This window comes from Trachinotus anak, unplaced genomic scaffold (assembly GCF_046630095.1).
Source record: "Trachinotus anak isolate AG129_WGS33_773 ecotype Australia unplaced genomic scaffold, CSIRO_AGI_Tana_v1 ptg000010l, whole genome shotgun sequence".
Taxonomy (NCBI): domain Eukaryota; kingdom Metazoa; phylum Chordata; class Actinopteri; order Carangiformes; family Carangidae; genus Trachinotus; species Trachinotus anak.
This window is the reverse complement of record NW_027273861.1, coordinates 1,457,501-1,485,497: the sequence shown is the minus strand read 5'-3', so window position 1 is coordinate 1,485,497 and position 27,997 is coordinate 1,457,501. Positions and strand designations below refer to the sequence as shown.

Genomic DNA, 27,997 nt, shown 5'->3' with positions numbered 1-27,997 from the left:
TACTCAGACAGTTGAAGTCATTTTAATCGAGAGCTTGGTGTTTCAGAGTAAAATGATTGAAGGATCATTTTTATCTGAAGATGTAACATTAGGATCCTACAGTTTATGAGACGACTCATTTCACAGAGCACAGTCTGACCTTGTTTTGATCCAGTTTGGATCAATTCAGGAACTGAGCAGTTTGTTCCCAACAACAGCAAGAAAAGCAAAAACAACTACCACCAAGCTCTGTAGACGCTAGGACCAAGACTCATGGGTAGTGCAGCATTACATGTCAGTCAAATCACTTATCCTTTTGTACAGTAACTCAACTCTGTCACTCACTCATTCAGGGTCGTTTGCATTTAATGGGCCAGTCCTGCTGTTGTGGACCAACTAATAACATCTCTAGAACCAATTGCCATGGACAATGTGCTACTGTCACTGTTTTATCATTTGACCTGCAACCACGAAAGAAGAATGTTTAAATATTTAACATGGTAAAAAAGATTAAAAGGATGAATCTTCACTTTTAAAAATGTCCCTGTGCGTCATTGTGTTTCAGGCCGTTCTGAACCAGAAGTTCACAGACTGCTTTGTTTTGGTTTTTCTGGACAGTCAAGCTGGAAAAACAGTGAGTTATTACACCTGTATGACTTATTTTGTTAACACGTTGTAGTTGTGCGGACATCTCAGCAGTGTGTTTCCTCCTCACAGAGTTTGAAGGTGGTGTTTCGGGAGCCGCTGCCGTCACAGCCACAGGCCAGCAGCAGCCCTCCTCCACAGCTGGTGTCCATGTACCATCACTTGGAGTCTGTCATCAACACTGCCTGCTACAACCTGTGGACAGGACTGCTGTAGCACTGTCAGCGCACGTCCATGTAACTGTGATTGATACATGGAAACAGGAAGCAACGAGGAAAACTGAAGACAATAGGTTGTGATGCTTGTTGCCAGTGTGCTCTCCTGCTATGATAGGACCGGATGATGTTACTGTTCTTCTGCAATGTCCTGTTCGTACACGTGATACATCAAACCAGGCAGAAAAAAACACTACATGCCTCCTAACTGTGTCCGTCTGACTCTCTGATGTACTTGCTTTTAACTACGCTTTCATGTGAGCATGACAACTACATCATATGTCCTATGTCCACAATTTAGTGCAACACGTCGACAGGAGGGATTGCAGCAGTACATGTCACCATGTTAAATGATCTTGTGTTTAGTTGGAATAAATGAAAATATTCCTGTCGGCCAGTGATGACCATGGTGATGTTAGCCTCTGTAAATACTGCTCACTACAGCTGCACATCTGCTTTGTTAAACAGCAAGTACATCACAGCTATCAGAGCAGTTAAATGTTTGTCTTTATCTGTGCATGTATGAAGTAAAACTGAGCCAGACTCACAGTGTGTGACGGAGGGGCCACACCTCAGCATGACAGAACATCAGAAGAAATGAATATACAGTTCTGAATCATAGTGTTAAGCTTCAAAGGAAAATCAGCAGAGTTGCTACCTACAGCTCATCATGTGACTTTCTGCACCACCACACTTCAGTTTAGATAAACTGAACGTAAACACTGAGCCCTCTAAAGTTTATTCAAAGACAACTACGTCCTTTAAAAAGGTGTTGACAACAAGGGAGAAAGAAAGCAGCAAAGTCACAAGTCAAACACTTCAGATTTAAACCAGCTCACTGCAGACCTAAAACCTCTGATGTGCCACAAATGCACTGATCAGTCAGGTGACTGTCAGACGTCATGACCCCCACCCAACTCCAATACTGCACGTCAAACAACTACAGTTGTTTAGGGCGACCAATCAGGATTCAAATCAGGTTTAATCTGCTTGGCCACATTTAATGAGAGGAGCACTGACCTCTGAGACGTTCACTGTCCTGTCATAACCACACTGATGAAGAGATGATGCATTAGCAGGCGACGGCTCATTACACTGAGTTCACCTCACAGAGCTGAATAAAGTCTGAAGTGGATTGGCTGTTTGAAGTCCTTTTGCACAGACTTGGAAAATACTTCCAGGCTTGTGGCTGAGACCCTGGAGTCAGGTCCTGGTCCTGCAGTTCTGATGATCTGGCACTGCTGTATTCATTTATTTTTTCTTATTTGTGACAGAGACGTTTTAAATGTACATCAGTGTCTGAGTCTGATGCTTGGCGCTGAACTGCATCATTACTCAGTCATAAAGAAACATCAACAACCACGTCCTGTTTATCAAGTTTCACACTCCACAGCTTTCGTGAACAGGTCTGAGTTACCTCAGCTCTTGTGCCTTCTGATAGAGTCTGCAGGCTCCTCATACCACAAGTGTTTTATATGAGTGACGGACAGAGGAGTGTCAGTGCAGAGTTGGAGGGTGTTCATGTTTAGATTTGCTGCTCCCCTCTTAAACCCCACTGCCATATCTGCTCCCTGAAGTGCCTTTCTCTGCTTATTTTAACTCTCAGCCCTTTGAAGTCAAACTGTCGTCATTCCATCAGCTCCACACAGAAGATCTCTGGAAACACACGCTCCTGTTATGCAGTGAAAGTGCCTGAGTCAGTCTGGAGAAATGTGACTGATATTAACTTTGATGATTTGCATAATAGCATGCCACATGTCATCAGCGTTTCCAAAGCATGCTGAGACTGATGACTTTGACCTGTCGTGTGCAGGCAGTGATCATACCTCAGTTTACAGAGGGCATGAAGCCAGCCTCATGACATCACAACAAAAAGGAAGGCTTGATATGGTAATATCTTCATTAATGACATATTCAGGCCTCAGAGGTGTGCACTCTGCCTGGAGGGAAATCAAACAAACATCTGAGCCTCTGGATGTAAAAGGAAGAAATGCTGAGAATTAAGTCAGAATGTGAAACACTGGATATTCATCATGCTAAACCAGTTAGCCCTTAGCATTTGACACTGTAAATAAACACTGCACTGTCTCTAACTGTATAATGTATATTATGTATATACAGAACACTTTATACAGTATGTGAAATGCTAAATAAACTAGTGTGATAAATGAGAATGATAAATCACTTTTATATCAGCTCAAACCTGCTTGTTATTATTACATTAATTCCAATGTAAAGTCTACTGGACAAGCTGGGCCATGAAAACAAACACTAATGCTTTGGCTTTTGGCTAACATGTGTCTGCTCATGTCAGGGCTGCACGATGAGTCCAGTACCATCACAGTCTGGATCCAGCCCTCAGTGTGATCTCAGTTTTATATGATTGCGTTATTAAGGACATCCATGAAAACAAAGTGACAGTCCACAGCCCAGTGTGAGGGAGAACACGTTGCTCCAGGTAGAAGTTAATGATTCATGAGTCAGGCTCACAGGTTGGTGATTGACTCAGCTATGCTCCTCAATTGCTGTGTGTCCAGTAATCTTTGATCCAGCCCAGACCCTGCTGTGTGGAGCCTGCAATGAAGAGGCAGGATTATTAACATGTTTTTCTTCTGTGTTCCATAATTAATAAATAAAGAACACACTCACCTAGTGGCTTGTATTCACAGCCAATGTACCCCTGGTAGTTGCAGGTTTCCAGAGTGTTGAGCAGGTAGCTATAGTTGAGCTCTCCGGGGCTGTTGGGCTCATTCCTGCTTGGAACCTGAGCGATCTGAACGTGACCTGAGAAACAACAACACCTCTGCATCCTGAGTTTCATCTCTGTTATCTGCAGAGGCAGCATCACTCTACCTACCATGACTGGAGAACTGTATCCTGAGTAGCTGCAGAAGCTCAGTCAGCGGCTCCATAACGCAGTTTGAATGTGTGTGAGATGTTTAGATGAAAACAAACCGGTAACAAATCCCTCAAGCCCCCCCTCCAGGAAGGATGATGGAGAAAGTCTCACATTTACTGCTTTTAGCTATCATTAAATTTGATTTTTATTCCCTATTCATATTCACTCCACACTAGTTATAAAATCTGCGATCAGCATTACTAAGATCACCTCTGTATCCTGTACATTTAAACAACAAGAGTCAGGTTTTGGGAGACTGGACTTATTTTATCCCACAGAGAAAATGACTTTCTGGAACCCAGTCTTCTTTCTCTGTGTTGAAGTCGATGCAGAGCATACAGGGTTGTGGAGACCATGAGCCAGGTTCTCCTCCAGACACAGACTGGACACAACACATATGAACAAAGGTTCAATTTCATTTTGTGTATGCTCATACTGTTAAACACCTCCCCACTCCCACCCCCTGCCTTCTCTTCTGTAAAAATCTACCAATTTATTCATGTGAATTGCCCCAGTAGCTTCGAGGTGGTGGGAGGGGAATCACACTAGATTTTATTCCAGGGAGAAGATCCATCATCCCTCCTCTTCTGGAAACAAGAGACTGAAGAGACAGTGGGTATTGACCAGTTTAGTATCTTTCTTCATTTTATTAAAATTAGGGTTGATACTCACCGATCATGGGGAAATACTTGTGTATGTTTTGTGTCAGGTTTCCGTCCATTATTTGCCAGTGGAAGACGTCCTGAAATAGTTCAGATGTTTCTTCATCAACAGCTTCATCATGGTTTTTGTTTTTTTTAAATTATTATTTCCAAAGCACCCACCATCTGCAGCCTGATGTTTGACCTCCCCACCTTCTCCAGTATTCCAGCCGCTGCAGACACAAACATGATGATCAACTGAGACATGACTCACAGCAGGGAGTCACACAAACTTATTATATGTATTAGTTACCATTACTACACAGGATGCATGATTTCCTCAAGTGGTAGAGAATGAGACACACAGTAAAACTGGTGCACACATCGTCCACAGCATCAAATCTGCAAAGTCAACATGACACATCTCGCTCTGCCTGAATCCATTTCCATTCAGGAGCCTTTAAAGAGACGGTGTGTGTCACACTCTTTTACTGGTGTCAGAACAACTTGTTACAACTCTTCAGTGGTGGAACTATTGACAGTGCAGCAGGTGCACCACACCGGGGCCCAGTAGCTGTCAGGGGCCCCAGTGAGTCATAGTCTTTTATATTTTTATTGCCCAAACTTAAATTTCCACAAGTGCTTGTTTTATTAAAAATAAATATTTTTTACCCGCCACTTATTTAATTTGGTTAATTTCTTCTCAAGAGTTACAAAGTAAGGCCTGCCAGGAAATCCTCATCTGACCAATCAGATTGCTCCCCCGTCATTTCTGATAACTTGTGTGAGTTACTCAAACTTTTATCAAGAAGCAAGTTTTTCAGTAAATGGACAATTCAGTAAACAGCAAAATGTTTAACAGGCCCAAACAAACAAGCAGCACTCAACAGAGGAAGGATAGAAGAGAACAGGAGGAGTTTACTGTTGAACTGATGACATAAAGTTTTTACTCTGCTGGATTAGCTATACACTCAATAGACAACAGCAGAGCAGGAATCTGGACTTGAATAGTGTTGTTAATAACTTCTAATGGGTGAGTACAGTTTCTCTTCATGGAGCTGGATCAGGGGTTTAAATCTACAGCAGTGTAGATGTTACGTCACATATGTTGGAAAATGCACACCTTCATAAATGTGTGTGTGTGATAACATGTGTCACTGGTGATGAATGATACATTCTATAAATGCAGTGACTGTGATCAGGTGCTGTCATCCATTCATTCATACTGTAGAGACCTATAATGAGTTGTGCTTGATGACTGTTCTGTGCTCACTGACACAGTGTCAGACACCTTTGTGTTAATTTGTTAGTGTTGGTTGGATAAAGTCATTTGTGATGTTTAACAGCTGCTGTTGTGGTTTGAGTCCAGGACAGACTGACACCAAAGCTGCATCCCCATAGTGACATAGCCATTGTCTGCAGTGGTTGTGCACAAGAGCGAGTGCTTGTGTGTGAGAGAGTGTTTGTGAGTGAGAAGAGCAGTACAGAGAGGTTGAACGAATCAGTGCACTGCTCACAGCTCTACAGTGAAATAAAGGTTTAGCAACTAGAAAAAGTAAAATATTTTCAATTTGTTATGAAACTGTGTTGGGACTAATCAGACTGTGTCAGACTGTGTGACTGACGTCAGTAGAGGAGGCGGTCCTTTAGTGTGGCCCAGGACACATCTGCATTCACACTGCTAAAAGAATGTGGCCACATGTGGCCCAGACCACCTCTGAATGTGGTCTGAGTCATTGGATCTCAAATGCGTCCTGAATGCGTCCTGGGTGCAGTCACACCTAAACTTAGAGCTGTCCACTGGTGATCGGATCACCCAGGATGGATGTTAATACCAGGTCTGAACAGGGCCTAAGTCACACGTGCAAGTCACAAGTGCTAACCTTCAACCCGCGCTACTGTGGTCAGAATCACTGGGGGAGGGGCCAGGGAAAAACTCATAACATGTTGGTTCAGATCTGTTTAAAGGGGCGGCTTACTGTCTTTCCTGTGTAGGACTGTTTGGTCTTGGTGGAGGTATGAGTACAAATAATAGCCCCTCCCCATGAGAGCTGACTCTGCTGCGTCCTGGCAGGTTGCCAGGTTTGTGGGCATTGCACTAGAAATCATGTTTCCAAAACAAAATATAACATATCCAAAAATATCTAGAAAAATACAAATATTTAATTAAAAAAAAAAAAAGCCAAGTCCAGTCTTTTATCAGTGTTGGTCCAGCAAGTCTCTAGTCCTCAAGTTTGTGCCTTAAGTCTGACTTAAGTCAAGTCATGTGACTTAAGGCCCCCACTGCCAAAAGGTCAAAGATTGTGACTATGACTAGATGACACCACAAAGACAGTCCTGACCAGCATAAGTGCGGCTTCACAGCACTCTGAGATCTACATTCATTCATGCACGTTACATTCCCTTCATATTTACAGTAGTACTGATCCAGTCAGTCAGTGAGCCTGATCTGGTCCTCCACTTATTTGGACCCCATCTAAATCTAAAAAACTTGGGATGCATCAGGACTTTTCAGAAATAACAATGAACTCTGAAGCTTATTTTTGAAATGCCCAATAAACAATACAATTTATAAATAAAAAGAAGCGACTCTAGGTCACCATTTAATGACTGAGAGCTTCCACGTGCAGAGAGCCCCCCCCCCCTCCCTCTTTTTTTATCTTCTCCTAAACCCAACCGGTCGAGGCAGACGGCCGCCCACCCTGAGCCTGGTTCTGTTGGAGGTTTCTTCCTGTTAAAAGGGAGCTTTTCCTCCCCCCTGTTGCCAAGCGCTTGCTCTTTGTGGGAACTGTTGGGTTTTTCTCTGTAACAAAGTAAGGTCTTGACTTTACCCTGTAAAGTGCCTTGAGATAATGTAAATTATGATTTGGCGCTATACAAATAAAATTGAATTGAATTGAACTGTTGGTCAGTGACTGTGTTGTCTCAGTGTCTTACCCTGATGAGGAGAGTCCAGGAAATACTGGGGATCTGTAATCCTGGTGTTGATTGGTTCAATCAAACCAGTGATTCCTTCCTGTGAGGAGCAGAGACACTGATCATCAGATACTGATGGTTGTTGTTATTATCATGAAGCTGTGACATTAAACTGATCTAACTCATGTAACATGAGTGGGATCCCTCGAGTGATCGTCTGGGACGGAGCGCGGACAGTGACAGGCCATCCTGGAAGAGAAAAGCTTTCCAGCCTCCGACCTCAAATTTTCTTGTGAGAAGGGAGGACTGTCCGCTGATGCCCCGGATCATTACCGCTGGGATTCCGCGAACACAATTCAGCGAAAGTCATCTGGTGAGCATTGAAATATTGACATTTTAATTCTTTCTTTTAAATTTGGGATTTTTATTTGGCTTAACATTTCCATTTTTCATTTTATCCACAATCGTGTCTGAGTCAGGGACTCAGGGGTCAAAGTTTAAAACTTTGGGTGCTTTTTATTGCTTGTAGCGTTAATTAAGCAGTCCTTACAGAGACATCTGTATTGTAATTGTCGTGCACGACCTCCACAGCTGGAATGGGGAGTAAGGCTCCGTTGAGGCAGGATCTCCGGAGGGTCCGATTGTGGATGTTATGAGAAGGAAATGTGGGGATGAAAGTTTGAAATATTTAAATGTCTGGACAGCAAGTTTGGATTCCCAATAGGGTGATCCCTCAGTTTAAAAAAACATCATAAAATTAGAAGAAAAACTGAAGGGAAAAGAACAAGAAATGAGAAGGAAAAAGAAAGTTTTTGTAAAAAAAATTAGAAATTATGGAAGGTCAAAAAGATGTGTTTACAGATGTGGAAAGGGGAAGCAGAGGCACGAAACAGGAAAACAATGCAGAAACAACTACCCTTTTCGTGCAAAAAAGTTGAAACCAATGAAAAACAAAATTTACACACACACAAAGAACGCCAGACTCGCAGATCTCTTCTTCTTTGTTCCACAGTTGGCAGCTTTGAAGCTGGATCCAGACCTCGACGGCAACCCACCAATTCATCCTTCAGCTCCACCACCATACAACTCTGCGACACCCAGCAAAAGAAGAGTAACAGACTCCACCATGCCACAACAAAAAATTAGTTCAGGAGCAGCTCATCCTGATGTGTCTGACAAAATTCAAAATTCTACAACCAACCCCTCTTCTCCAATTGAACATAGACTGCATCATCCCACAAGGGGCAACGTTGGTCTTCTGCTGACGTCACAGCAGTCTCACAACATCTGCCCAACCCCACAGCATCAGGTAAAATATTTGCTGAGCAATTCCTCACATTTTGCCAGGAATTTAAACCAACCATGAATGAACTAAAAAGACTTCTGATTACCAAGATGAAACCCACAGACTGGCAGAAAATAGCTGGAATTCCCAGTTCTGACATCCGTTGCAAACATCAACTGGGAAGATGAGTCTAATGCCCAATATAGAGATGCTGTCCGTCACCTCTGCAATGCATTCACTGAAGCTTTCCCTGTTCCCTGTCGACATGCCATACCACCCATGACCAACTACTCTCCAAGAAAAAGAAGATACAACACAGAAAGAGCTTCACATGGCAGCAATAACCATGTATAACGCAGTCCGAGAACATGGACAACCAGGTCATGGACACAGAGGGAGAAGACGTGGTCAAGACAGGAACTGGGAAAGACGAGCTAGTAGGTTTCCCAAATGATGTCTGTTACCGCTGTGGCCAATTTGGACATTGGAAACGTGAGTGTACTCTGTTGGTTCATCAGGTCAAAATATTAAAGAGAACTCAAATGTGTGGATAGGCCAAATACAAGCTTTAAACATCTTGATGTGCAAATTAGGCCTTTGTCTGATCTCAACCCCAGAAGGTGTCAAAGTTCACAGACTATCCGATCTGGAACCAAATTTCTCACACTCCTTTGTTCATCATACCCCAAACCTGCTATATGCATATCGATGGAAATTTCAACAATTAACAGTCTCTTCTAAGCTTGTTACAGAACTCAGAAAACAGTTTCAACAGCTGCAACAGATTTCATGACACCACAGGACCTCTCATGTGTCACCAGAACCTGATGACACAAGGTTGGTTGAGAGAGAGATTTGATAAGCTCACACTAACACACACATATATTGGACACAACACAGATGTGCTATATCAGTCTCTCTCACACCAGCTCAATTTGGCATGTACACCATGGACCATTCAGTCCCACACATCACACATCAGATAACTGGGAAGATTTGGGCCCATTTATGAAATCATGTCAGCGCGCAGCCGATTGGCAAGAAACATCTGATTGATCTATTTTATTTTCACTATCACTGCAGTGCTACTCTAAGACTTTAACATCTGTTGTGCACACTCAAAGAACAATCACGCTGGTACCTAAGAGCACTTCTAAATCTTTTTCTTTTTTGTCCGAAGAACAAGCTGCAGCTATTACAGCCCTACAGAAGTCCCCAAGACACTGTGGGCTGCCAGTAAGTATGATGTTGGCCTCATCAAAGACTGTGAACCTGTTGTCATCACTCCAAAATCAGACTTCAGACCTTGGCAAGGCTCAATATCCACTCAAACAAGAAGCCATCAATGGCATAACACCAGTCTTCGAGTCTCTTAAAGCAGCAGGGGTAATTGGTCCCTGTGATGACTCTCCAGTGCGCACCCCTTTGTTCCCTGTTAAGAAAATCTGACATAAAGATCAACCAACAGAATGTTCAGGATCTGCAAGCAGTAAATGCAGCAGTCCAACCCAGAGCCCAAAATGTTCCAAATCCTTACACCATCTTGTCCCAAGTTCCACCTAATGCAAAATTATTTTCAGTGGTGGACCTTTCAAATGCTTTCTTTAGTGTTCCAGTTCATCCAGAAAGTCAATTCCGGTTTGCTTTCAACTTCAATGGGCGAGGCTACACATTCACTCGCCTGTGCCAAGGTTACTGTGAAAGTCCCACCATTTACAATGAAGCTCTCAGACAAAGTCTTGGATCTCTTGTCCTCTCTCCAGGCACTGCCTTGTTACAGTTATGTTGATGACCTTATGATCTGCAGTCCGACCAAGGAGCAGTGTGAAGCCAACACAGTCAAACTCCTGAAACATCTGGCTAATAGCTGTCACAAAGCCAGCTTGTCTAAACTTCAATTTGTCCAGGAAAAGGTTGTTTTCTTAGGTCATGTCATTACTTCTGAAGGGAAAACTCTTTCACCAAAAAGAGTTGATGCGATTCAGAATCTTCCAAAACCCATCACAAAAAAACAGATGTAATTTCTTATTGTAGACAATTCATTTCAAACTATGCCATTCTTGAAGCTCCACTCGCCTCCCTCATTCATGGCAAAGGTCTACAATCACAAGATAAGATCACATGGACTCTTGCTTGCCTTACAGACCGCACCAACTTTGGGTCTACCTGACCCTTCCAGGCCTTTCACTCAAACGGTAGATGAGAAAAATGGATGTATGACTTCTGTTTTGTTGCAGGATCACAGGAATAAACTACACCCTGTAGCTTATTTTTCTTCAAAACTGGATCCCGTGGCTGCAGGTCTTCCAAGATGTCTCAGAGCTGTGGCTGCTGCTGAAAAAGCAGTTATGGCCTCCAGAGACATTGTGGGCTACTCTGATGTGACTCTCCTGGTTCCACATGCTGTGTCCATGATTTTACATTAGCAGAAAACTTCTCACCTCTCCACAGCATGATGGCTAAGATACAACACAGTGCTTTTAGAAAGGCCTAACATCACTGTAAAAAGATGCAATGTTTTAAACCCTGCCACTCTCTTTCCCACACCAGATGATGGAGAAGAACATAACTGTGTAGCTGTCCTCCAACAGGTTTGCTCCCCAAGACCGGATCTATAAGAAACATCATTAACTAACCCTGATTTGGTTCTTTTTGTAGATGGATCTGCTTCACATGACCCACAAACTGGTCGCAACAGAGTTGGATTTGCTGTTGTCACTAATCATGAAAATCTTGTCTCAGGTTCACTCCTCTCTCACTATTCTGCACAAGCAGCAGAACTGATAGCATTGACAGAGGCATACAAACTGGCAAGTAACAAGACTGTAACCATCTACACTGACTCTAGATATGCATTTTGGTGTTGTGCATGATTTTGGCACTCTGGAAACACAGACAATTCTTAAAATCTTACGGAAAACCCATTCTCCATCATGACAAGGTTGCAGCTCTTCTAGATGCCAGTTTGCTCCCAAACTCAATTGCTGTTTGTAAATGCCTTGCCCATACTAATAACTCAGATTCTGTCTCTCTAGGAAATGCAAGAGCTGATGCCGCTGCAAAAAGAGCTGCACTCCAACCCACTATCCCTGATGCTTTGTTTGTTTCAACTCCTGTCTCTATTCCCAGCTCTTTTACAGCAATACAGTCTTTTGCCACACCACAAGAAAAGACGATGTGGAGACGCTGTGGTGCCACACAGAAAGAAGCAGTGTGGTGGAGACCCGATAAACCTTGCCTGCCCAAACATTTCTTCCCTCACTTTGCAAAATTGACACACGGGTTGGACCATGTGTCAAAAGCGGGGATGTTGGACGCCCTAACTCAACACTGGTTCACCAAAGGGTTTTCAGTTCATGCACAGAGGTTTTGTCAATCATGTATGGTTTGTGCAACACATAACGCAGGTAAAACCAAAACAATCACACACGCCGCTCACCCATCACCAGATAGACTATTCGAACATTTGATGATGAATTTCATAAAACTGTCGCCAGCAGAAGGGAAGAAATACTGCTGGTGATGGTTGACATGTGGTCAAAATGGGTTGAAACATTTCCAGCAAAACACCAAAGCAGCCAAGTGGTAGCAAAGGCTCTGCTAACAGAAATCATTCCCAGATGGGGAATACCAACTAAACTCAGCAGCGATAATGGCTCACATTTTGCCAATTCTGCAATAAACCAAATCAGTGAATTTCTTGGCATTGACCTCAGACAACATTGTGCATACCACCCTGCCAGTGGAGGTGCTGTCAAACGAGAAAATGGCACTCTGAAATCAAAATTAGCCAAGTGTTGTGAGGAAATGGGACTGCCATGGACAAAAGCTCTGCCTATTGTTCTAATGCACATGAGAATGGGAAAAAGGTCCAGAGTGAACATGAGTCCCTTTGAAATTCTTTTTGGCAGACCTCCATCCCTAGGAGTGGAGCCTATAACCAGGCCACTCCCCTCCGCTAGCCTATGTGAGGATGACATGTTACAATATTGCAAAAACTTATCTTCCACTCTCTCTCAAATCTCAACAGGTGAAATCAGCCCTTCCACCACCAGCTTCCACATCACTCCATGACTTCCAGCCTGGCAACTGGGTGGTGATAAAGGAACTAAGAAGGAAACACTGGTACTCCAAACGCTGGCGAGGTCCATTCCAGGTCTGACAACACATACTGCTGTGAAGATTGCTGAGAGAGCAAAGTGGATTCACACCAGCCACTGCAGGAAGGTCCCTGAGCCAACAGAGGAACTCAGCTGTCAACCTGAATGACGCGAGGACAGACAACGCGAGAACGGACAACGCGAGGACGGACGCGCTCAAGAGGATGACATGAGGAATAACTCTGAATTCTAGATGTGCAAAACCTGTTCCCATCAGACTACAACATGCACCACCTGAAAATACATACATACATACATACATACATACATACATACATACATACATACACACACACACATATACACACACACACTTTTTCTCTGCAGTATCCTGCTGAAGAAATTCAGTGTCACTCTGTTGTTGATGTTGCTGCTGTGTTGGACAGAAAAAGACACCGACCTTTGACAGGACATCAGCAGCATAGTTTAGGTTCTGTACAAAGATGGCCTCCATCTCCTTGGCCACTGCTGTCCTATGTGAGCCATCAGGAACCCTCCCTGCCATCAGGTGGATCCTGGTAATGGAACATGGAAAGATGTCATACAACTTCCACTACTGCTGCTGTGAAACTTTTTGTATTACAGTCTGTCAAGTAAGTAACAGGGCCTCCAGTCAAATTACACTAAATAACTTTGTTAAAACCACCAGCCAAAGTTGACTTTACTTATTAAACAGAGTCCTTTAGATGCAGGTGCATTTACTAGTGGTTGACTGATATGGGTTTTACAGTGGCCAATGCTGATGCCCACAAAGAAATGCAAAATAAAACCAGTATTTTTCTTGTACATATGCACTTTCTCTTGGGTTTTGTGATTGCTACATAGCCAACATTTGCATTAACAGCTGTTTAATAACCAATCTAGAAGAAACGAGTTCAGCATCAAACCTCATTCCTTTACTCACCAACAGCTGTCTCCAGAGGTGGAAGGAAACACCAGTGTTAACTCCTGTTTTGCTTCTTTTTCTATCACTTCTTTTCTTCTACTGAAGTTAGCATGCTAACCAACTAGTCATGGCCCAGTTGGCCCATCTTGTCACTATCCGATACCGAGTCACTGTAGTGTCCAGTCTGTCCTGCAGAAGCAGCTGCTCAGAGAACGTATTATAACCTCTTGTCTTATTGATGCAACAACGGCTAAAGCTCTCAGCAAGACTGGTAAGTAAACAGCTCTTGATGCTAATGTTAGCTATGCAGCAATAGTAAAACTTACAAATGGCTCCTTTAAACACAACACATTTACTTTACCATGCTATAATGATCAGTACTGCTTACAGGGAAAACACACACAGTATTCACCTTGAAAAACACAGACCCTCAGCTGCACTAAATATCTTACTATCACACTGGGGGGTCTAAACGTCTTAAGACCACTTTCAGGCAGTGGTCTCACTTTTGGATGGGATATTAAGTATGGACTCATGAGGGAAAAATTAATTTCAAGGATTTCAGCATGAGGCTGTGTCAAACACAAAGTCCTTTGGAACACTTTCTGAATGAATTGTATGTACTTGATTTACATTTTTATTTATTCTGACCCCTAGTTGCTGTGTTTGATCTGTTTGGGTCCAGCAGTCATCTGATCTATATTGCTTCTTTAAACATGTTGAATTTGTACACAGTCAGCCTACTGTTACCTTTAAAATAATGTATCAATGAACTGAGGAACTTATGTCTCAACAAGTTTTAAAAGACTCTGTTCTTTTAAAGAGGACCTATCATGTTAATTTTCACTGTTCATCATTTGTTTCTTGGTGTCTGTTAAATAGATTTACATGCTTCAATGTTCCAAAAAGGCATTATTTTTCTTCTTCTGTACATCTCTGTACTCTAGTCACGCTCAGTGTGAAACGCTGATCAATCAGAGTCCAGAGTGCCCTGATTGGTCAGCTTGCCAGCAGCAATCATGGCAACTACACTTTCTGTCCACGTGCTGTTGTAAACAAACTGTTGTAGCTGTTACATTTCGGTTCAGCCTTATCAGTTTGAGCCAGAGCCCAATTCTGAATAAGATGATGATAAACCTGATCCACCTTCACAAGCTGGTCTGGAGCAGGAAAACAAGCGTACCCACTGTCAGGCAGGAAGGAGGAGAGAGACAGAAATGTCAAGAGAATTGCTGCAAATCAAGTAGGTTGACAGTCTGTGATAGACTTTGCATGACAATATTGATAACCTGGAATACTTTTATGAAAAACCCTTTGATTATTTTATCTGTGGACTCTTCTGAATTTAAGGAATATAAATAATGGAGGAACACACAGACAGTCAGAGTTCACGACCAAAGGTAGGCAGTCAATACCGCTTCACAGTTCAGTGCTGCTGGTAAATCTGACTGAAATATAGCTTAGTGCTCACAATAACGGAGAAATGAACTCAGCGGTTAAACTGTGGATAATTCATCCTAGCTAACAATGTGTACCATGTCCATATTGACAAACATTTAAGCATTTATTTCACATTAAGTGAGAACTACAGCAATAACTGTTGCAAAAATAAAGCGTGTAACTAAGCAAGGTTTCTGAAGCAGTCCTCCTTGAATTGCCATGCTTACAGTAAAATGTTTGGAGCAATGGAAGGAACTGTGGAAAAAATGAAGTAGATTTCTCCAGGTAGTGGAGAACATGGTGCCTTTCAGCATGGCTACAAAACTAAAGAAAAATCTTCATTGTCAGTAGTTATGTGCTGTGCCTTGTGTAGGGGCGTGCCAAGCTTGCAGGGGGTGTCCATCTTACAGGTGGGCAGCACCAAAGACATATTGACGTCAACAGGTCTAGGAAGTAAGGTCTGGATCCCCAAACAAGGTGTTTCATACAAATGAGAAAATTGATTTTTCTCCCTTTGGTGGGAAATTTGAGTTTTGACACTCTGTAGAACTTTCACATGCACAAAAAGCTCTAAAACACATTAAAAGAGAGGGAAAACTCAGAAAAACATAATAAGTCCTCTTTAAATGAAAACTTCTGTTCACTGCTGCTTGGGGCTATTCATTTCACAGAACTGTATTTTTTCTGCTGTTTTATTCTATTTGACCTTATACTTATCTTCAGTTTTAGTTCGTTTTTAAATTCCATGTGTTTTTTTATTGCCTCGTGTTACTTTTATAACACTGTCTTTTTTTTTTTTTTTTTTTTTTTTTTAAGTTGTGTAAAGTTAATTGCGTTGTCTTGTTTAAAGGTGCTGCACCAGTCTTCAGTGTGCATAAGGACAACTGTTATACTCAGCACTTCTGAGCGCGAGAGAACTGGCTCACCTTTTACAGTCCAAAGCTTTAGCATACTTCACAGCCAGATCCAGACCCTGTCTGAACTCTGCCTCTCTGCCAGGAACTGCTCCAAGACCAAGTTCACCTGCCTTTACATCTCCTGCCAAACACACACACACATTCTGTCCTTACCACCATCATCACCATCCTGTAATCATGACCAACCATGTCAGCATCAGCAGTGCCTGGTTAAAATGAAGAGCTGTGACAGCCTGTCTGTGTGTGTGTGTGTGTGTGTGTGTGTGTGTGTGTGTGTGTGTGTGTGTGTGTGTGTGTGTGTGTGTGTGTGTGTGTGTGTACCGGGCGGGGTGTTGATGAGGACCACCTCCACTCCTGTAGCCTCTCTGGCCTTCTGAAGCTCCTGCAGCTCAGAGTCGTAGAGCCAGGCTGCCTCCACAGCTTTAAAACCGGCCGAGGCAGCGGCGTATATTCTCTGACTGAAGTCTGGCAGCTCCGTGAAGAGCCAGGAAATATTCGCACAGAACTTCAGTGGAGCCATTTTGGTTTAACTCCAGAGGTTAACAACCCTGCGTTCAGCTGCGCGCTCTCGGCCGAATACCTGTGTGTGGGGAAGCTGGGCTCGTGCTAACAGTGAGAGCTTCAGAGCGGACACGGAAGCGGTAACTTTCAAAATAAAACCGTCGATATGAGCAGTCATCCAGTTCTGCAATGACATGAAGCTTAAAATACAGCACAAACATTAATGTACAGCAATTTATATTTAAATGTTGAGACTGGAGGCCAAACAAAATTAGCTCAGTTGAATGATGTTTGTTTTATTATGTTGAGAGAAAAAAAAAGTAAAAGATTTTACTTCCACTAACTTACAGTCTACATCCAGCTACATTAATTTTCACATCTGTTGCAAAAAAGGCGTAATCGTTTTATTTTGAATGCAGCAACGAGTGTGATACGTCTTACAGTGTCAACATTGACCACAATAGAGTTTGTTAATGTCACAGCCTCCTGCGGTCCATACCCACAAACCCTGAGCCTCAACTCTGAACTCAGAGATTTTGGTTCCAGAGCAGCTGATCTGAGTATATTATTATCATTATTATTATTATTATTATTCATTTGCAACATAAATGAAGTGACTTGACTGATGAAAAAAGTAAATCAATCATTTCAATTAATTTATTACTTGTTAATATTATATAAGTGAATAAATTAATTATTTCAATTGATAAAATTATTAATATTATAGATTTGTTTTATTTTATTGGAAATTGGACATTTGTGAGAAAGAAACCAAGTTTTGAAAGTAGTTACAGTCTATTATAATTCTAATTGCTTATATATTTGTTCGTGCATTTATGACTTTTAAATCTCCATTTTCAGAGAAAGATGATTTTGTAACAGAACCTGGGGAGGAAATCTAGACACCTTTGCCAGTTTTGTTACATCATAATTAGGCTGGTTAAAATAAACAAACAGCTGTGACTGAGGAAAAATGATGAGTTCCATCATAATTAGGCTACACGAGAACATTATAATAAATTGTGAACCAACCATCTTTTAAAAAATATTCAGTGGTATGAAGTCCCAATATAGTTTGAAATACTGTCATTAACTTCAACTGAATGATTTCTACATCACTCACCTGCAATCCTGGTTTGTTTCACAGAATAGTTGGAAACTGTTTGGAAAATAGCAGATCTGCTCCCAAGTAGGGATGAAGGCAGAACATTTGGAGGCGGCAGAGACAGGGTGTTTCACATTTACCCTGGACAGATGACACATTGTTAGCATGATTACACCAGAAAGATTTAGAGGCCCACGACGGGAATGGTTTCATTCCAATGAGACTGTGGCAAGCACAGCCCAGGGAGTTATCCTGGGCCTGAGACCAGAGATCCAAGCACATGTTAAAGAGTACTGTGTGGGACTGCAGAATGTTAAGTACTATGTGAAGAAATAAAAGAAAATAAGCTTGCAACTGAAATAAGCAAAAAGCAAGAAGAAATGATAACCAGACTCAATGGATGAGGATAAGGAAGTGATGAGAGGCAGAGGTGGGCGTGGAGTGAATCTCTAATGGGTGTCTCACCTGTGGAGCAGAGCATCATTGGGCTCAGGGTTGAATAAAAACCAAAATGGCGACCACAGTCAGAACCATGGGGGAGACAGATGAGTGGTGCAGTCAAGGACAAGAGGGAGTCAGCCTGCAGAAGAGAGATTTGAGAACACCAAACACGTAGTAAACGTAGTAATGGGCATGCACATACACATCAGCAGCAATTACAATTAGTGATGCAATAGAACAGCTTGATAATCAACGGAAAGCTAAATGTACACCACCATGTAACAGTATGTCATGAAGCTTACAGGGTCATATCCATTATGACACTATATAATCTCAGAACAGCTGACAACATTTCTTGTAGAAACCCAGAAAACTAATACTGAGTTCAAGTTGAACTATAGGTTATATTGTGAAAGACAGATACGCAGTCTGACTGTTAGTAGAGGATGATATGACAGGAACATTTAAACAATTTTGCTGTCTAACTGTTGACCAGCCTGATGGGAGGGAACAGAAATAATCAGGCAGGAAAAAGCTGATTCACAAATGATGAGGCATGACACTGAGGCACTGCTCTCTGTGTGTGTGTGTGTGTGTGTGTGTGTGTGTGTGTGTGTGTGTGTGTGTGTGTGTGTGTGTGTGTGTGTGTGTGTTTTCCTAGACACACATCTAAAGGCTATTAACCCTGTAATGCCCAACCCCAGAAATAATGGACAGAAAACTCTGATTTCTTGAATCTGGAAACTTTATTTTGCCCTTTCAAAGTTTGAAAAAAAAAAAAAAAAAAAAAAAATTACAAAAAATTTGCATATAGGTTTTTCCAAATTTTATACACAATTTTACTACATACTAAAATGCAAAATATGTAATTATAACTTGCTTCAACAGATTAAGTGTTCATGTTAGAATATTACTAAAAATTTCAAAGAAAATGTCACTGAAATAGTAAAAATGGCAATTTTCTTTACCTTGATCCAGTGAGTTGGGAACTATCTGAAGGTGGCCAACCTGGATTGTCCCATGTACTGTGTTTGAATTGTTGTAGTGATAAAGGATCCACCAGGGGTTGGAAGACAAGTATCAGATTGGATACAAAAGGGTTTTGAGTGAAGTTTTTACCATAAGGTGATGCAATAGGTCTCAGAAATGCTTGTATCAAATTTGATGCATTTGGCATTATAGGGTTAAAGAGGCCGCCAGGCCGAAGCAGAGCGACAGTGCTCGGCTCCAACAGGCCAAGCTGGGCGGCAGAAACCAATCGGTCCCCAAAAGTACAGTAATTCCCAGAAAGGACAATCCTCTAAAATTAGAGTATTTCGCTAGAAGAAAAGCAATTCCCTGTAGGCACAGCAATTCACCGTAGGCGAAGCAGCAGTGGTCAAGCGGGCAGTGAAATGTAGCCGATACAGTCCCCTCCCCCCCAGTAAAGCGGTTACCAATCCAGCTGCTTCTGTCCACATACGCAAGAGAGGGGAAGGAACCAAGGCTGTGCCGTTTCTGCGGCGGCGACCTGCAAACACACACACCGCTTGTCACATGCACACCGCAGCAACAGCTCAGTGCATGAACAGAGGACCCACCGGCAGTAATCATGCGCAGCTCACCAGACCGGCGGAACCCAATCCGGCCCTACAACAAAGACAACAGTCTTATTTATTGTCAAACTAAACATGCAAACTGGCAGCGCAGCCACCATTAGCCTACCTGCAAACACCAGCAGAAAAGGGACAGGGATGAGTCAATAGGAAGTGACGTGCCCTTGGCCTCCGCAAGCAAGAGAGAGAAATCCGGTGACACCTACCGGCTTTTATACCCCCCTCTCCCTACTGCCATTGGCCAGAGGGAGACAGGCAATTAGGCGCTATCTTCTTCAAATTGACAACACAGGGCCACAATGCTCATCATCCTGCTACACTAACAACAAGTGAAGGCAAAAAATATTGCCTTAAAAGGTGGTAGGTGAGTATTTGGGGATTGACATGAAAACACACTGTGCTTATCATCCATATGAAATGTAATAAATTTATGCTGGTTCTCCTCAGCACAGTTGTGGGATCAATCCTGTGGGCATTGGGTGGGCAACAAAGATCCAACACTGCCAACACCAGCCTCCAAGGAAGTTGAACAACTGAAGCCTGTACTGTGTCTGCAAGACAAAGTACTTGTGACTTGTGTTGTGTACTGAGTGGGTTACAGGCAAAATCTTGGCGAGCCAGCCAGGAGGGTTTTATTTGTGATCAAACACCTGCACTTTTACAAATTTAAAACATTGAAGCAGACCACAATTAAGTAACTGGAGCAACGAAGGGTCAATTTCACATTCACTTACTTTGAGTTTTACTGCAGATCACCTTCATTGCTGGTTCAAAAATATTTTTGTGCATGTATCTGAAAAATGGAGGTTGTGAAATCAGAAAATGTTAAAATTCAAAATGCAGTTTTAGTTAGTGGGCTAACTAACACTGAACTTGACCACGAAACCTTTAGCTTCCTGGAACAGCATGGGTCAGTAGCCAGGGTGGTTAAAATTCCATCTGCAGATAAAGAGTTAAAGGTTATTGTTGAGTTTCAACATGAGGCTACAGTCAAAGAGCTAGAGAGACAATACTTACCTTTACACAGACCCACTACAGACCCAGGGGTTGTTCATCACATTCAAAGCCTAGCCAGTGTCTACAGTACTGAGGTTAGTGCTTCTGTAACAGTAGCTTACCTGACTGAGTTGAGAGATTTGGCAAGGAGGAGCAGTAGATCATTTGAAGACATTCTGAGTGCAGAGTTGGCTAGAATAGGAGAGTCAATGGGGAAAGGGGCAGAAGCCAATGTCACTGAAACTCCTGCAGAACCAGAGCCATTGTCCCCTCCAGGTGAACCTCAAGTTACACCACCTGTCTCCCCTGCTATTGAAAATGCAAGCTCAGTTAGTGTCACACCTCAGCTTGCTGAAACTGCCAGTGACACTGTCCTGCTTCGAAATGGAAAAACGGAATTCCCCCAATCAGCACACCAGGGGTGCAATGTGTCATTGTGGAGCACATCGTTAAAAGTGGTGAGGTAGCTTCTCATTCTAACTAATTGTGGAGAGTCTCTCACTGCCAGCAGCCAATGTAGTGAAATCACTAGGCCCAACAGCTACATCTGAGACTTACTTCACACTGCTTGATTCTGCCTACGCCGCAGCAGAAGATGGTGATGAGCTCTTTGCTCGCTTCTTGAGCACCAACCAGAATGTTGGTGAGAAAGCCTCTGATTACTTGCAGAGGTTACACACTGCTTTGAGCTCAGTAATCAGCAGAGGTGGGATAGCTCCTGGTGATGAGAATAAACAACTTCTCCAACAGTTTTGTCGTGGCTGCTGGGATAGCCCATTGCTAACCAACCTCCAGCTTGAACAGCGGAAAAAGGACCCTCCTTGTTTTGCTGAACTGCTTCTACTACTGCGCACTGAAGAGGATAAGCAGGCAAGTAAGGCAACCAGAATGAAGCAGCATTTGGGGATAACAAAAACGAGAGCTCTCACACAATTACAGACTACATGCATGCCAGACATGGGCAGTTCTTATCCCAATATGGATCCTGAAGATGCTCCCACTGCAGATGGTGATCTCAGGAAGCAGCTCGCAAATCTTAGTGCCCAAGTAGCACAGCTCCAGGCCAGATGCACAGACAAACCTGTGAAAACTGCATCAAAAGGGAACAAAAAACAGCAACAAAAGACAAACGTTGAACCAGAGGTGAAAGAAATCTAACAAATCACAGCAAAGGTACCTAGACCGAAGCCGTGGTATTGTTTCAGGTGTGGGGAGGACGCTCACATTGCCTCAGGGTGCAGCAAAGATCCAAACCCAGCGTTAGCAGCTGCCAAGAGAAAAGCGCTCAAAGAAAAGCAGCGCATGTGGGAAAGCTACAATAACCCCACTGACACATCTGATTTAAACGAGTACAAGCTTCTGTTGAGGGACAAACAGAAGCTAGGGATGACAATCGTCCCATCCTTACGAACACAAAGAAGGCAATGAGTCAAAACACTGATTCTCATTACCGCAAAAAAATTCCAAGTCAACTTGTGGGGAGAAAGTGCACATCCAGAGTAGCTGTCGATGGAGTGGACTGCAGTTGTCTACTGGATACAGGCTCGCAAGTCACCACCATATCCATGACCTTCCACAAAGATCATTTAGCTGAGCACCCCATTAAACCCATTTCTGACCTTCTTGAGGTTGAGGGAGCAAATGGCCAGACTGTCCCATATCTCGGATATGTAGAGACCAACATAAAGTTCCCAAAAGACTTCCTAGAACCTGAACCTGAAATACTCACCTTGGCCTTAATTGTGCCTGATCTCAGTTCAAACAATGATATCCCCCTGTTAATTGGCACAAACACTCTTGATACCTTGTATAACCTACACTGTGAGTCCTTACCTCATTGGCAGTCCATTCCATATGGCTATCAGCAGGTCCTGAAAATACTTGAGGTCAGAAAAAAGCAAGCTGAAAGCGGCAAGATGGGTCTGCTGAAACTCAAAGGTCAAACTCAGAATGTTCTGCCTGCAAACCAGAAGGTGCTGTTTGAGGGTTTTGTGTGCTCCATCCAAGCAGAGCCAGAACAATGGGCATTACTTGAACAGCCAACTAGCTCATCTTTGTCAGGTGGTGTCTTTGTTGATTGCTGCCTCATTACTCTGCCAAAGCATAGCCCCTACAAGGTTCCAGTGTTTCTGAGGAATGAGACAAATCATGACATCACACTTCCCACCAATTGTGTGATCGCTGAGCTAGTTGCCCCTGATTGCATCATTCCAAATCCTTTGTCCAGAGAGGAAAGTGACCAACCGATCACTGTTGGCTGTTCTGTCCAGCAGCAGAATACAGGCACAAAGTCTTCCTTGAACTTCGACTTTGGTACATCATCACTTCCTGAGGAATGGAAGGACAGAATGACACAAACATTAAACACTTTCTCTGACGTCTTCTCTCACCATGACCTCAATTTTGGTCATGCAACTAAGATTCAACATCACATCAACCTCAAAGATGAGACTCCATTTAAACAGAGGTCACAACCCATTCACCCTCACCCTGATTTCAAGGCAGTTAAAAAGCATCTTAGAGTACTTCTAGATGCTGGTGTCATTAAAGAGTTTGAATCCCCGTTTTCTTCACCTATTGTTGTAGTGTGGAAAAAGAATGGTGATGTCCACACAGGTTGATGGTCTTGTTGACAGTACTGTAGCCTCACTGCGTGCAACTCTAGACACTGTGGCCCCTCTGAGGAAGAAGCTGGTGAGTCAGAGAAGGCTAGCTCCATGGTACAACTCAGAAACACGAGCTTTAAAGCAAAATTCAAGGAAACTAGAAAGAAGGTGGCGTTCTACTAACCTGGATGAATCTCTAAAGGCTTGGAAAGACAGCCTATTGGCGTATAAAAAAAGCCTCCGTAAAGCCAGAACATCCTATTATTCATCATTGATAGAAGAAAACAAGAACAATCCCAGGTTTCTGTTCAGCACTGTAGCCAGGCTGACAGACAGCCACAGCTCTGTTGACCCATCTATACCTTTAGCCCTCAGCTGTAATGACTTTATGAGCTTCTTTACAGATAAAATTGTCTCTGTTAGAGAAAAAATTCACCATCTCCTCCCCACAGCTGGCTCAGATGTACTGTCCAGTTCAGCAGCCTCAGAGTCGACTGTAACTGGTTTATATTTTGACTGTTTCTCTCCTGTACATCTCCCTGAGCTCACTTCAACAGTTTCGTCATCTAAACCATCAACTTGTCTTCTTGACCCCGTTCCAACAAGGTTGTTCAAAGAAGTTTTTCCTTTAATCGACACCTCTATATTAAGTCTGATTAACTTATCTTTATCAACTGGTTATGTACCGCAGGCTTTTGAAGTTGCAGTAATTAAACCTCTACTTAAAAAGCCTACTCTTGATCCAGATGTTTTAGCCAATTATAGACCTATATCCAACCTCCCCTTTATTTCCAAAATCCTTGAGAAAGTTGTTGCAAACCAGTTATGTGATTATTTGCACAGGAATGGTTTGTTTGAAGATTTTCAGTCAGGTTTTAGAGTCCATCATAGCACAGAAACAGCTCTGGTTAAGGTTACCAATGATCTCCTCATAGCTTCAGACAATGGACTTGTCTCTGTACTTGTCCTACTAGATCTTAGTGCCGCATTTGACACCATCGATCATAAGATTTTATTACAGAGACTAGAACATATGGTCGGCATCAAAGGAACCCCACTAAGCTGGTTTAAGTCATATCTGTCAGATAGACTCCAGTTTGTTCATGTTAATAATGACTCTTCTATCAACACTAAAGTCAGTCATGGAGTTCCACAAGGTTCGGTGCTAGGACCAATGCTCTTCAGTCTATATATGCTCCCTCTGGGAAACATTATTAGGAGGCACCAGATGAATTTCCATTGTTACGCAGATGACACCCAGCTGTACTTATCCATGAAGCCAGGTGAGACTAACCAGGTAGCCAAGCTTCAGGTGTGTCTTAAGGACATAAAAATCTGGATGACCAGTAATTTCTTACTCTTAAATTCAGACAAAACTGAACTTATTGTAATTGGCCCAAAACACCTCAGAGATACACTATGTGATAATATACTGACTCTGGATGACATCACCTTGGCCTCCAGTGCTACAGTCAGAAACCTTGGTGTCATTTTTGACCAGGACTTGTCCTTTACTTCACATATAAAGCAAGTCTCTAGGACAGCCTTCTTCCACCTGCGCAATATTGCTAAAATCAGACCCATTCTATGTCTAAAGGATGCTGAAAAACTAGTTCATGCATTTGTTACCTCAAGACTGGACTACTGTAACTCTTTATCGTCAGGATGTCCCAAAAATTCAGTAAAAAGCCTCCAATTGCTCCAGAATGCGGCAGCACGAGTACTGACAGGAACTAGGAAACGGGATCACATCTCTCCTGTGTTAGCCTCTCTGCATTGGCTCCCTGTAAAATCCAGAATCGAATTTAAAATCCTCCTCCTCACCTACAAAGCCATTAATGGTCAAGCACCATCGTACCTTGGAGAGCTTATAGTTCCCTATTTTCCCAATAGGACACTTCGCTCTCTAAATGCAGGTCAACTTGTGGTTCCCAGAGTTTGTAAGAGTAGAATTGGGGGCAGAGCCTTCAGCTATCAGGCTCCTCTCCTGTGGAACCAGCTCCCAGTGTGGGTTCGGGAGGCAGACACCCTCTCTACCTTTAAGATCAGGCTTAAAACTGTCCTGTTTAGTAAAGCTTATAGTTAGGGCTGGCTCGGGTATGTCCTGACCCATCCCTTAGCTATGCTGCTATAGAGCTAGACTGCTGGGGGATTCCCATGATTCACTGGGCGCTCTCTCTCTATTTCTGTCTCTCTCCCCCTCTCTCTCTTGATGACTTCATGCTATTAACTTTGTATTTTTTCTCTCCCGTAGTTTGTGCTTCTCCTCTCTCTCCCTTCATTCTGCAGGTATCTCTGCCTCGGGAGCAGCAGGATCCAGATCCACCACTACTCATCTTTACTATTAACCACTGTTACCTGTCATTATTATTGATAGTGTATTTTGATCCTTATACCCCACAGTGACCAAGGGAGAGATTTCTAGTCGCATACGATCCAAGAACTGTGCTCCTTTCTAGGTATGCGGAAAGTGAGAACCAGTCCATATCACCCCAGAGGGAACCCGGTAGAGCGCTACAACCGAACTCTACTCAGTATGTTGGGTACATTGAAGGACAGAGAAAAAAACCCACTGGCGTGACTACGTGAAACCCCTTACACACGCTTATAACTGCACAAAAAATGATGTTACAGGCTTCTCCCCGTACGAGCTAATGTTTGGAAGAGAGCCACGGCTGCCTGTGGACATTGCTTTTGGTCTACCAGTTACCAACAAACAGACCCTCTCACATTCACACTATGTGAAGACCTTGTAAAGTCAGCTTAAGGAAAGCTACGAGGTAGCTACCAAGAATTCTCGCCAAGTGGCTGAGAAAAACAAGAAGAGGTTTGACAAGGTTATCAGTGAGTCCACCTTGGATGTTGGAGACCGGGTCTTAGTCCGCAATCTCTGACTCAGAAGTAAACACAAACTGACAGACCGTTGGGAGCCAACAGTGTATGCAGTCACCAAGAGAATGGGAGACTTGCCTGTGTATACATTGAAACCAGAGAAGGAAGATTGTCTCCTGAGAATGCTCCATAGAAACCTTTTGCTCCCTTGTGGTTTCCTTTCAGAGGCGGAAGAAGAGGAGCCTGAGCGTATCAGTAAGCCTCAGAGACCACGAACTCGACAAAGTGTCACTCAAGCAGAGGCTAGCAACTCAATCCAAAATGAGGATGATGATGATGAAGTCTGTTATCATTTTGAACCATCACAAGAGATAAAAGAGACACATTTCATCAAGATATATGACACACCACTACTGAACCCAGGCAAACACCCGGAGGAATGTGGGAAACCTGGAAGAGAACTTAACAACCACTTACCTGCAACTGAAATACACTTACCTGAAATGGCCACCGGAGCCCCACACTTACCTGAAAGTCTCTTCCTCCAGAAGCCTAGTGATGGAGACCACACCCCGGAACCACCTGAAAGACAAAATGAAAGTGAATCACATGAGTCAGATGTCGAACATGGAGTCACAGCAGATGAGTCTCCTGGTAGAGAGGAAACTGACCCTGAGGCAGAAGACAGCCTCCTTAACCAGCCTCCATCCATGCCAGATAACACCTTGGCAGATGGGTCAGACCTACCTGGAATGAGCTCCATGGAGACAGAAAGTCAAGAGGTGGCTGAAACAGAGACGAGAGACCAGGTCAATGAGCAACCAGTGACTCAAAGCAACAACTCAGAGCTGTCTCAATCTATATGGAGATCTGAGAGAATTCGTCAGCCCTCAAGAAGACTTGACTATCCTCAGTTAGGCAAACCCTTAGTCACAGTCGTTAGATCATTATTCCAGGGTTTAAGTGAAGCTTTTATTGATTCCCTGAACAATGATAATGAGGATTATTGGTACAAGAGTCAAGCTTTTGAAATGACCACTCCTATTGTAGAGTAGTGAACATGCAGCGGGACGTGCATGAGAATTAAAAGGGGATGGTGTAACCATAGACTGTATATAAAAATGGACGTCGACACTGGCTCCGGAAAATGAAGCCAATGCGGAAAGTGCCTTAAACCTGCATTCTATCGAATGACCATCAGGGGGCGACACAACAGGTTGCAAAAAGAAGTCAGATTGTATGGAAGTCTATGAGAAAATGACCCTACTTCTCACTTGGTTTATGACCCCAGTAAACGTTTTCATAACGAGTTTATGGTATCAACACTAGTTTCATGTCTTCTTCAATACAACATGATGTTCATTTTTTAAATTATAGTCCCATTTAATTTAAAATAGACGATAAAGTAGGGTATGCATTGGGGCGTGGCTAACGTATGATTGACACGTCACTTGTCAATCAAGAGCAGTCCCTTCTCACAGATCCAACGATGTTGAATTAGCCGTGAACTTATTTTTGGGTGTAGTGATGTTTATTTTGCTGCTGTGCGTGTGTATTTATTCTGGGATGCACTGTTTATGTGTGTTATGATAAAGACTGCTGATTGTTTTCATTTATGACAAAGGCAGAAACTCTATAGTCCTGAATTCGATATTCTGATGTGTGTTAAATGTGCATTTTGTTTTGCATTTTGTAATTTGCAGTTCATAATTCAATGGACATGTGTGCAAAGGTTAAAAAAGGGTTAACATTAACAATATTTCATGTGGAAGATGAGCTAAAAATATCATAATTCATGGTATACAGCTAAAATAATTCATGTTTGTTAAAAATGTGTAGGAATGTGTGGGAATACCTACCTTGAGGTAAACAAGAGGACTGTACGGTTAAAAGGATAATTTATTTAATCACTATTGTGTTCCAGTAGTGTGTTGAGAT

At 42.8% G+C, this 27,997-nt stretch overlaps 2 protein-coding genes across 10 annotated transcripts in view; one reads left to right on the top strand and one right to left on the bottom strand.

The window, feature by feature from the left end:
- Window positions 1-3,013, top strand: part of szt2 (SZT2 subunit of KICSTOR complex) — a 114,036-nt gene extending 111,023 nt beyond the window's left edge. For all 6 annotated transcript variants that reach the window (XM_071486786.1, XM_071486785.1, XM_071486788.1 and 3 more), the window contains 2 exons: window positions 545-613; window positions 697-3,013. In XM_071486786.1, coding sequence (XP_071342887.1) covers window positions 545-613; window positions 697-840 — 213 coding nt within the window. In that variant the 3' untranslated portion in view covers window positions 841-3,013. The remainder of the gene's footprint in view (window positions 1-544; window positions 614-696) is intronic.
- On the bottom strand, window positions 7-16,611 carry hyi (hydroxypyruvate isomerase). 4 transcript variants are annotated; one of them, XR_011692306.1, is made up of 8 exons: window positions 16,305-16,608; window positions 15,993-16,104; window positions 13,141-13,255; window positions 7,317-7,395; window positions 4,563-4,612; window positions 4,411-4,480; window positions 3,489-3,642; window positions 7-3,413 (listed from the first exon to the last, which is right to left on the bottom strand). XR_011692306.1 is itself a non-coding variant. In XM_071486796.1 (8 exons), exons 1-8 carry the CDS (start codon window positions 16,501-16,503, stop codon window positions 3,358-3,360), a joined length of 816 nt encoding a protein of 271 aa, XP_071342897.1. In that variant the 5' UTR covers window positions 16,504-16,608; the 3' UTR covers window positions 7-3,357. The 4 variants fall into 4 exon arrangements, 3 of the variants coding, with proteins under 3 accessions (XP_071342897.1, XP_071342899.1, XP_071342898.1); XM_071486796.1 differs by having other exon boundaries at window positions 3,489-3,623; XM_071486798.1 differs by lacking the exons at window positions 7-3,413; window positions 3,489-3,642 and adding an exon at window positions 3,653-4,339.
- Window positions 16,612-27,997: the final 11,386 nt, after the last annotated feature.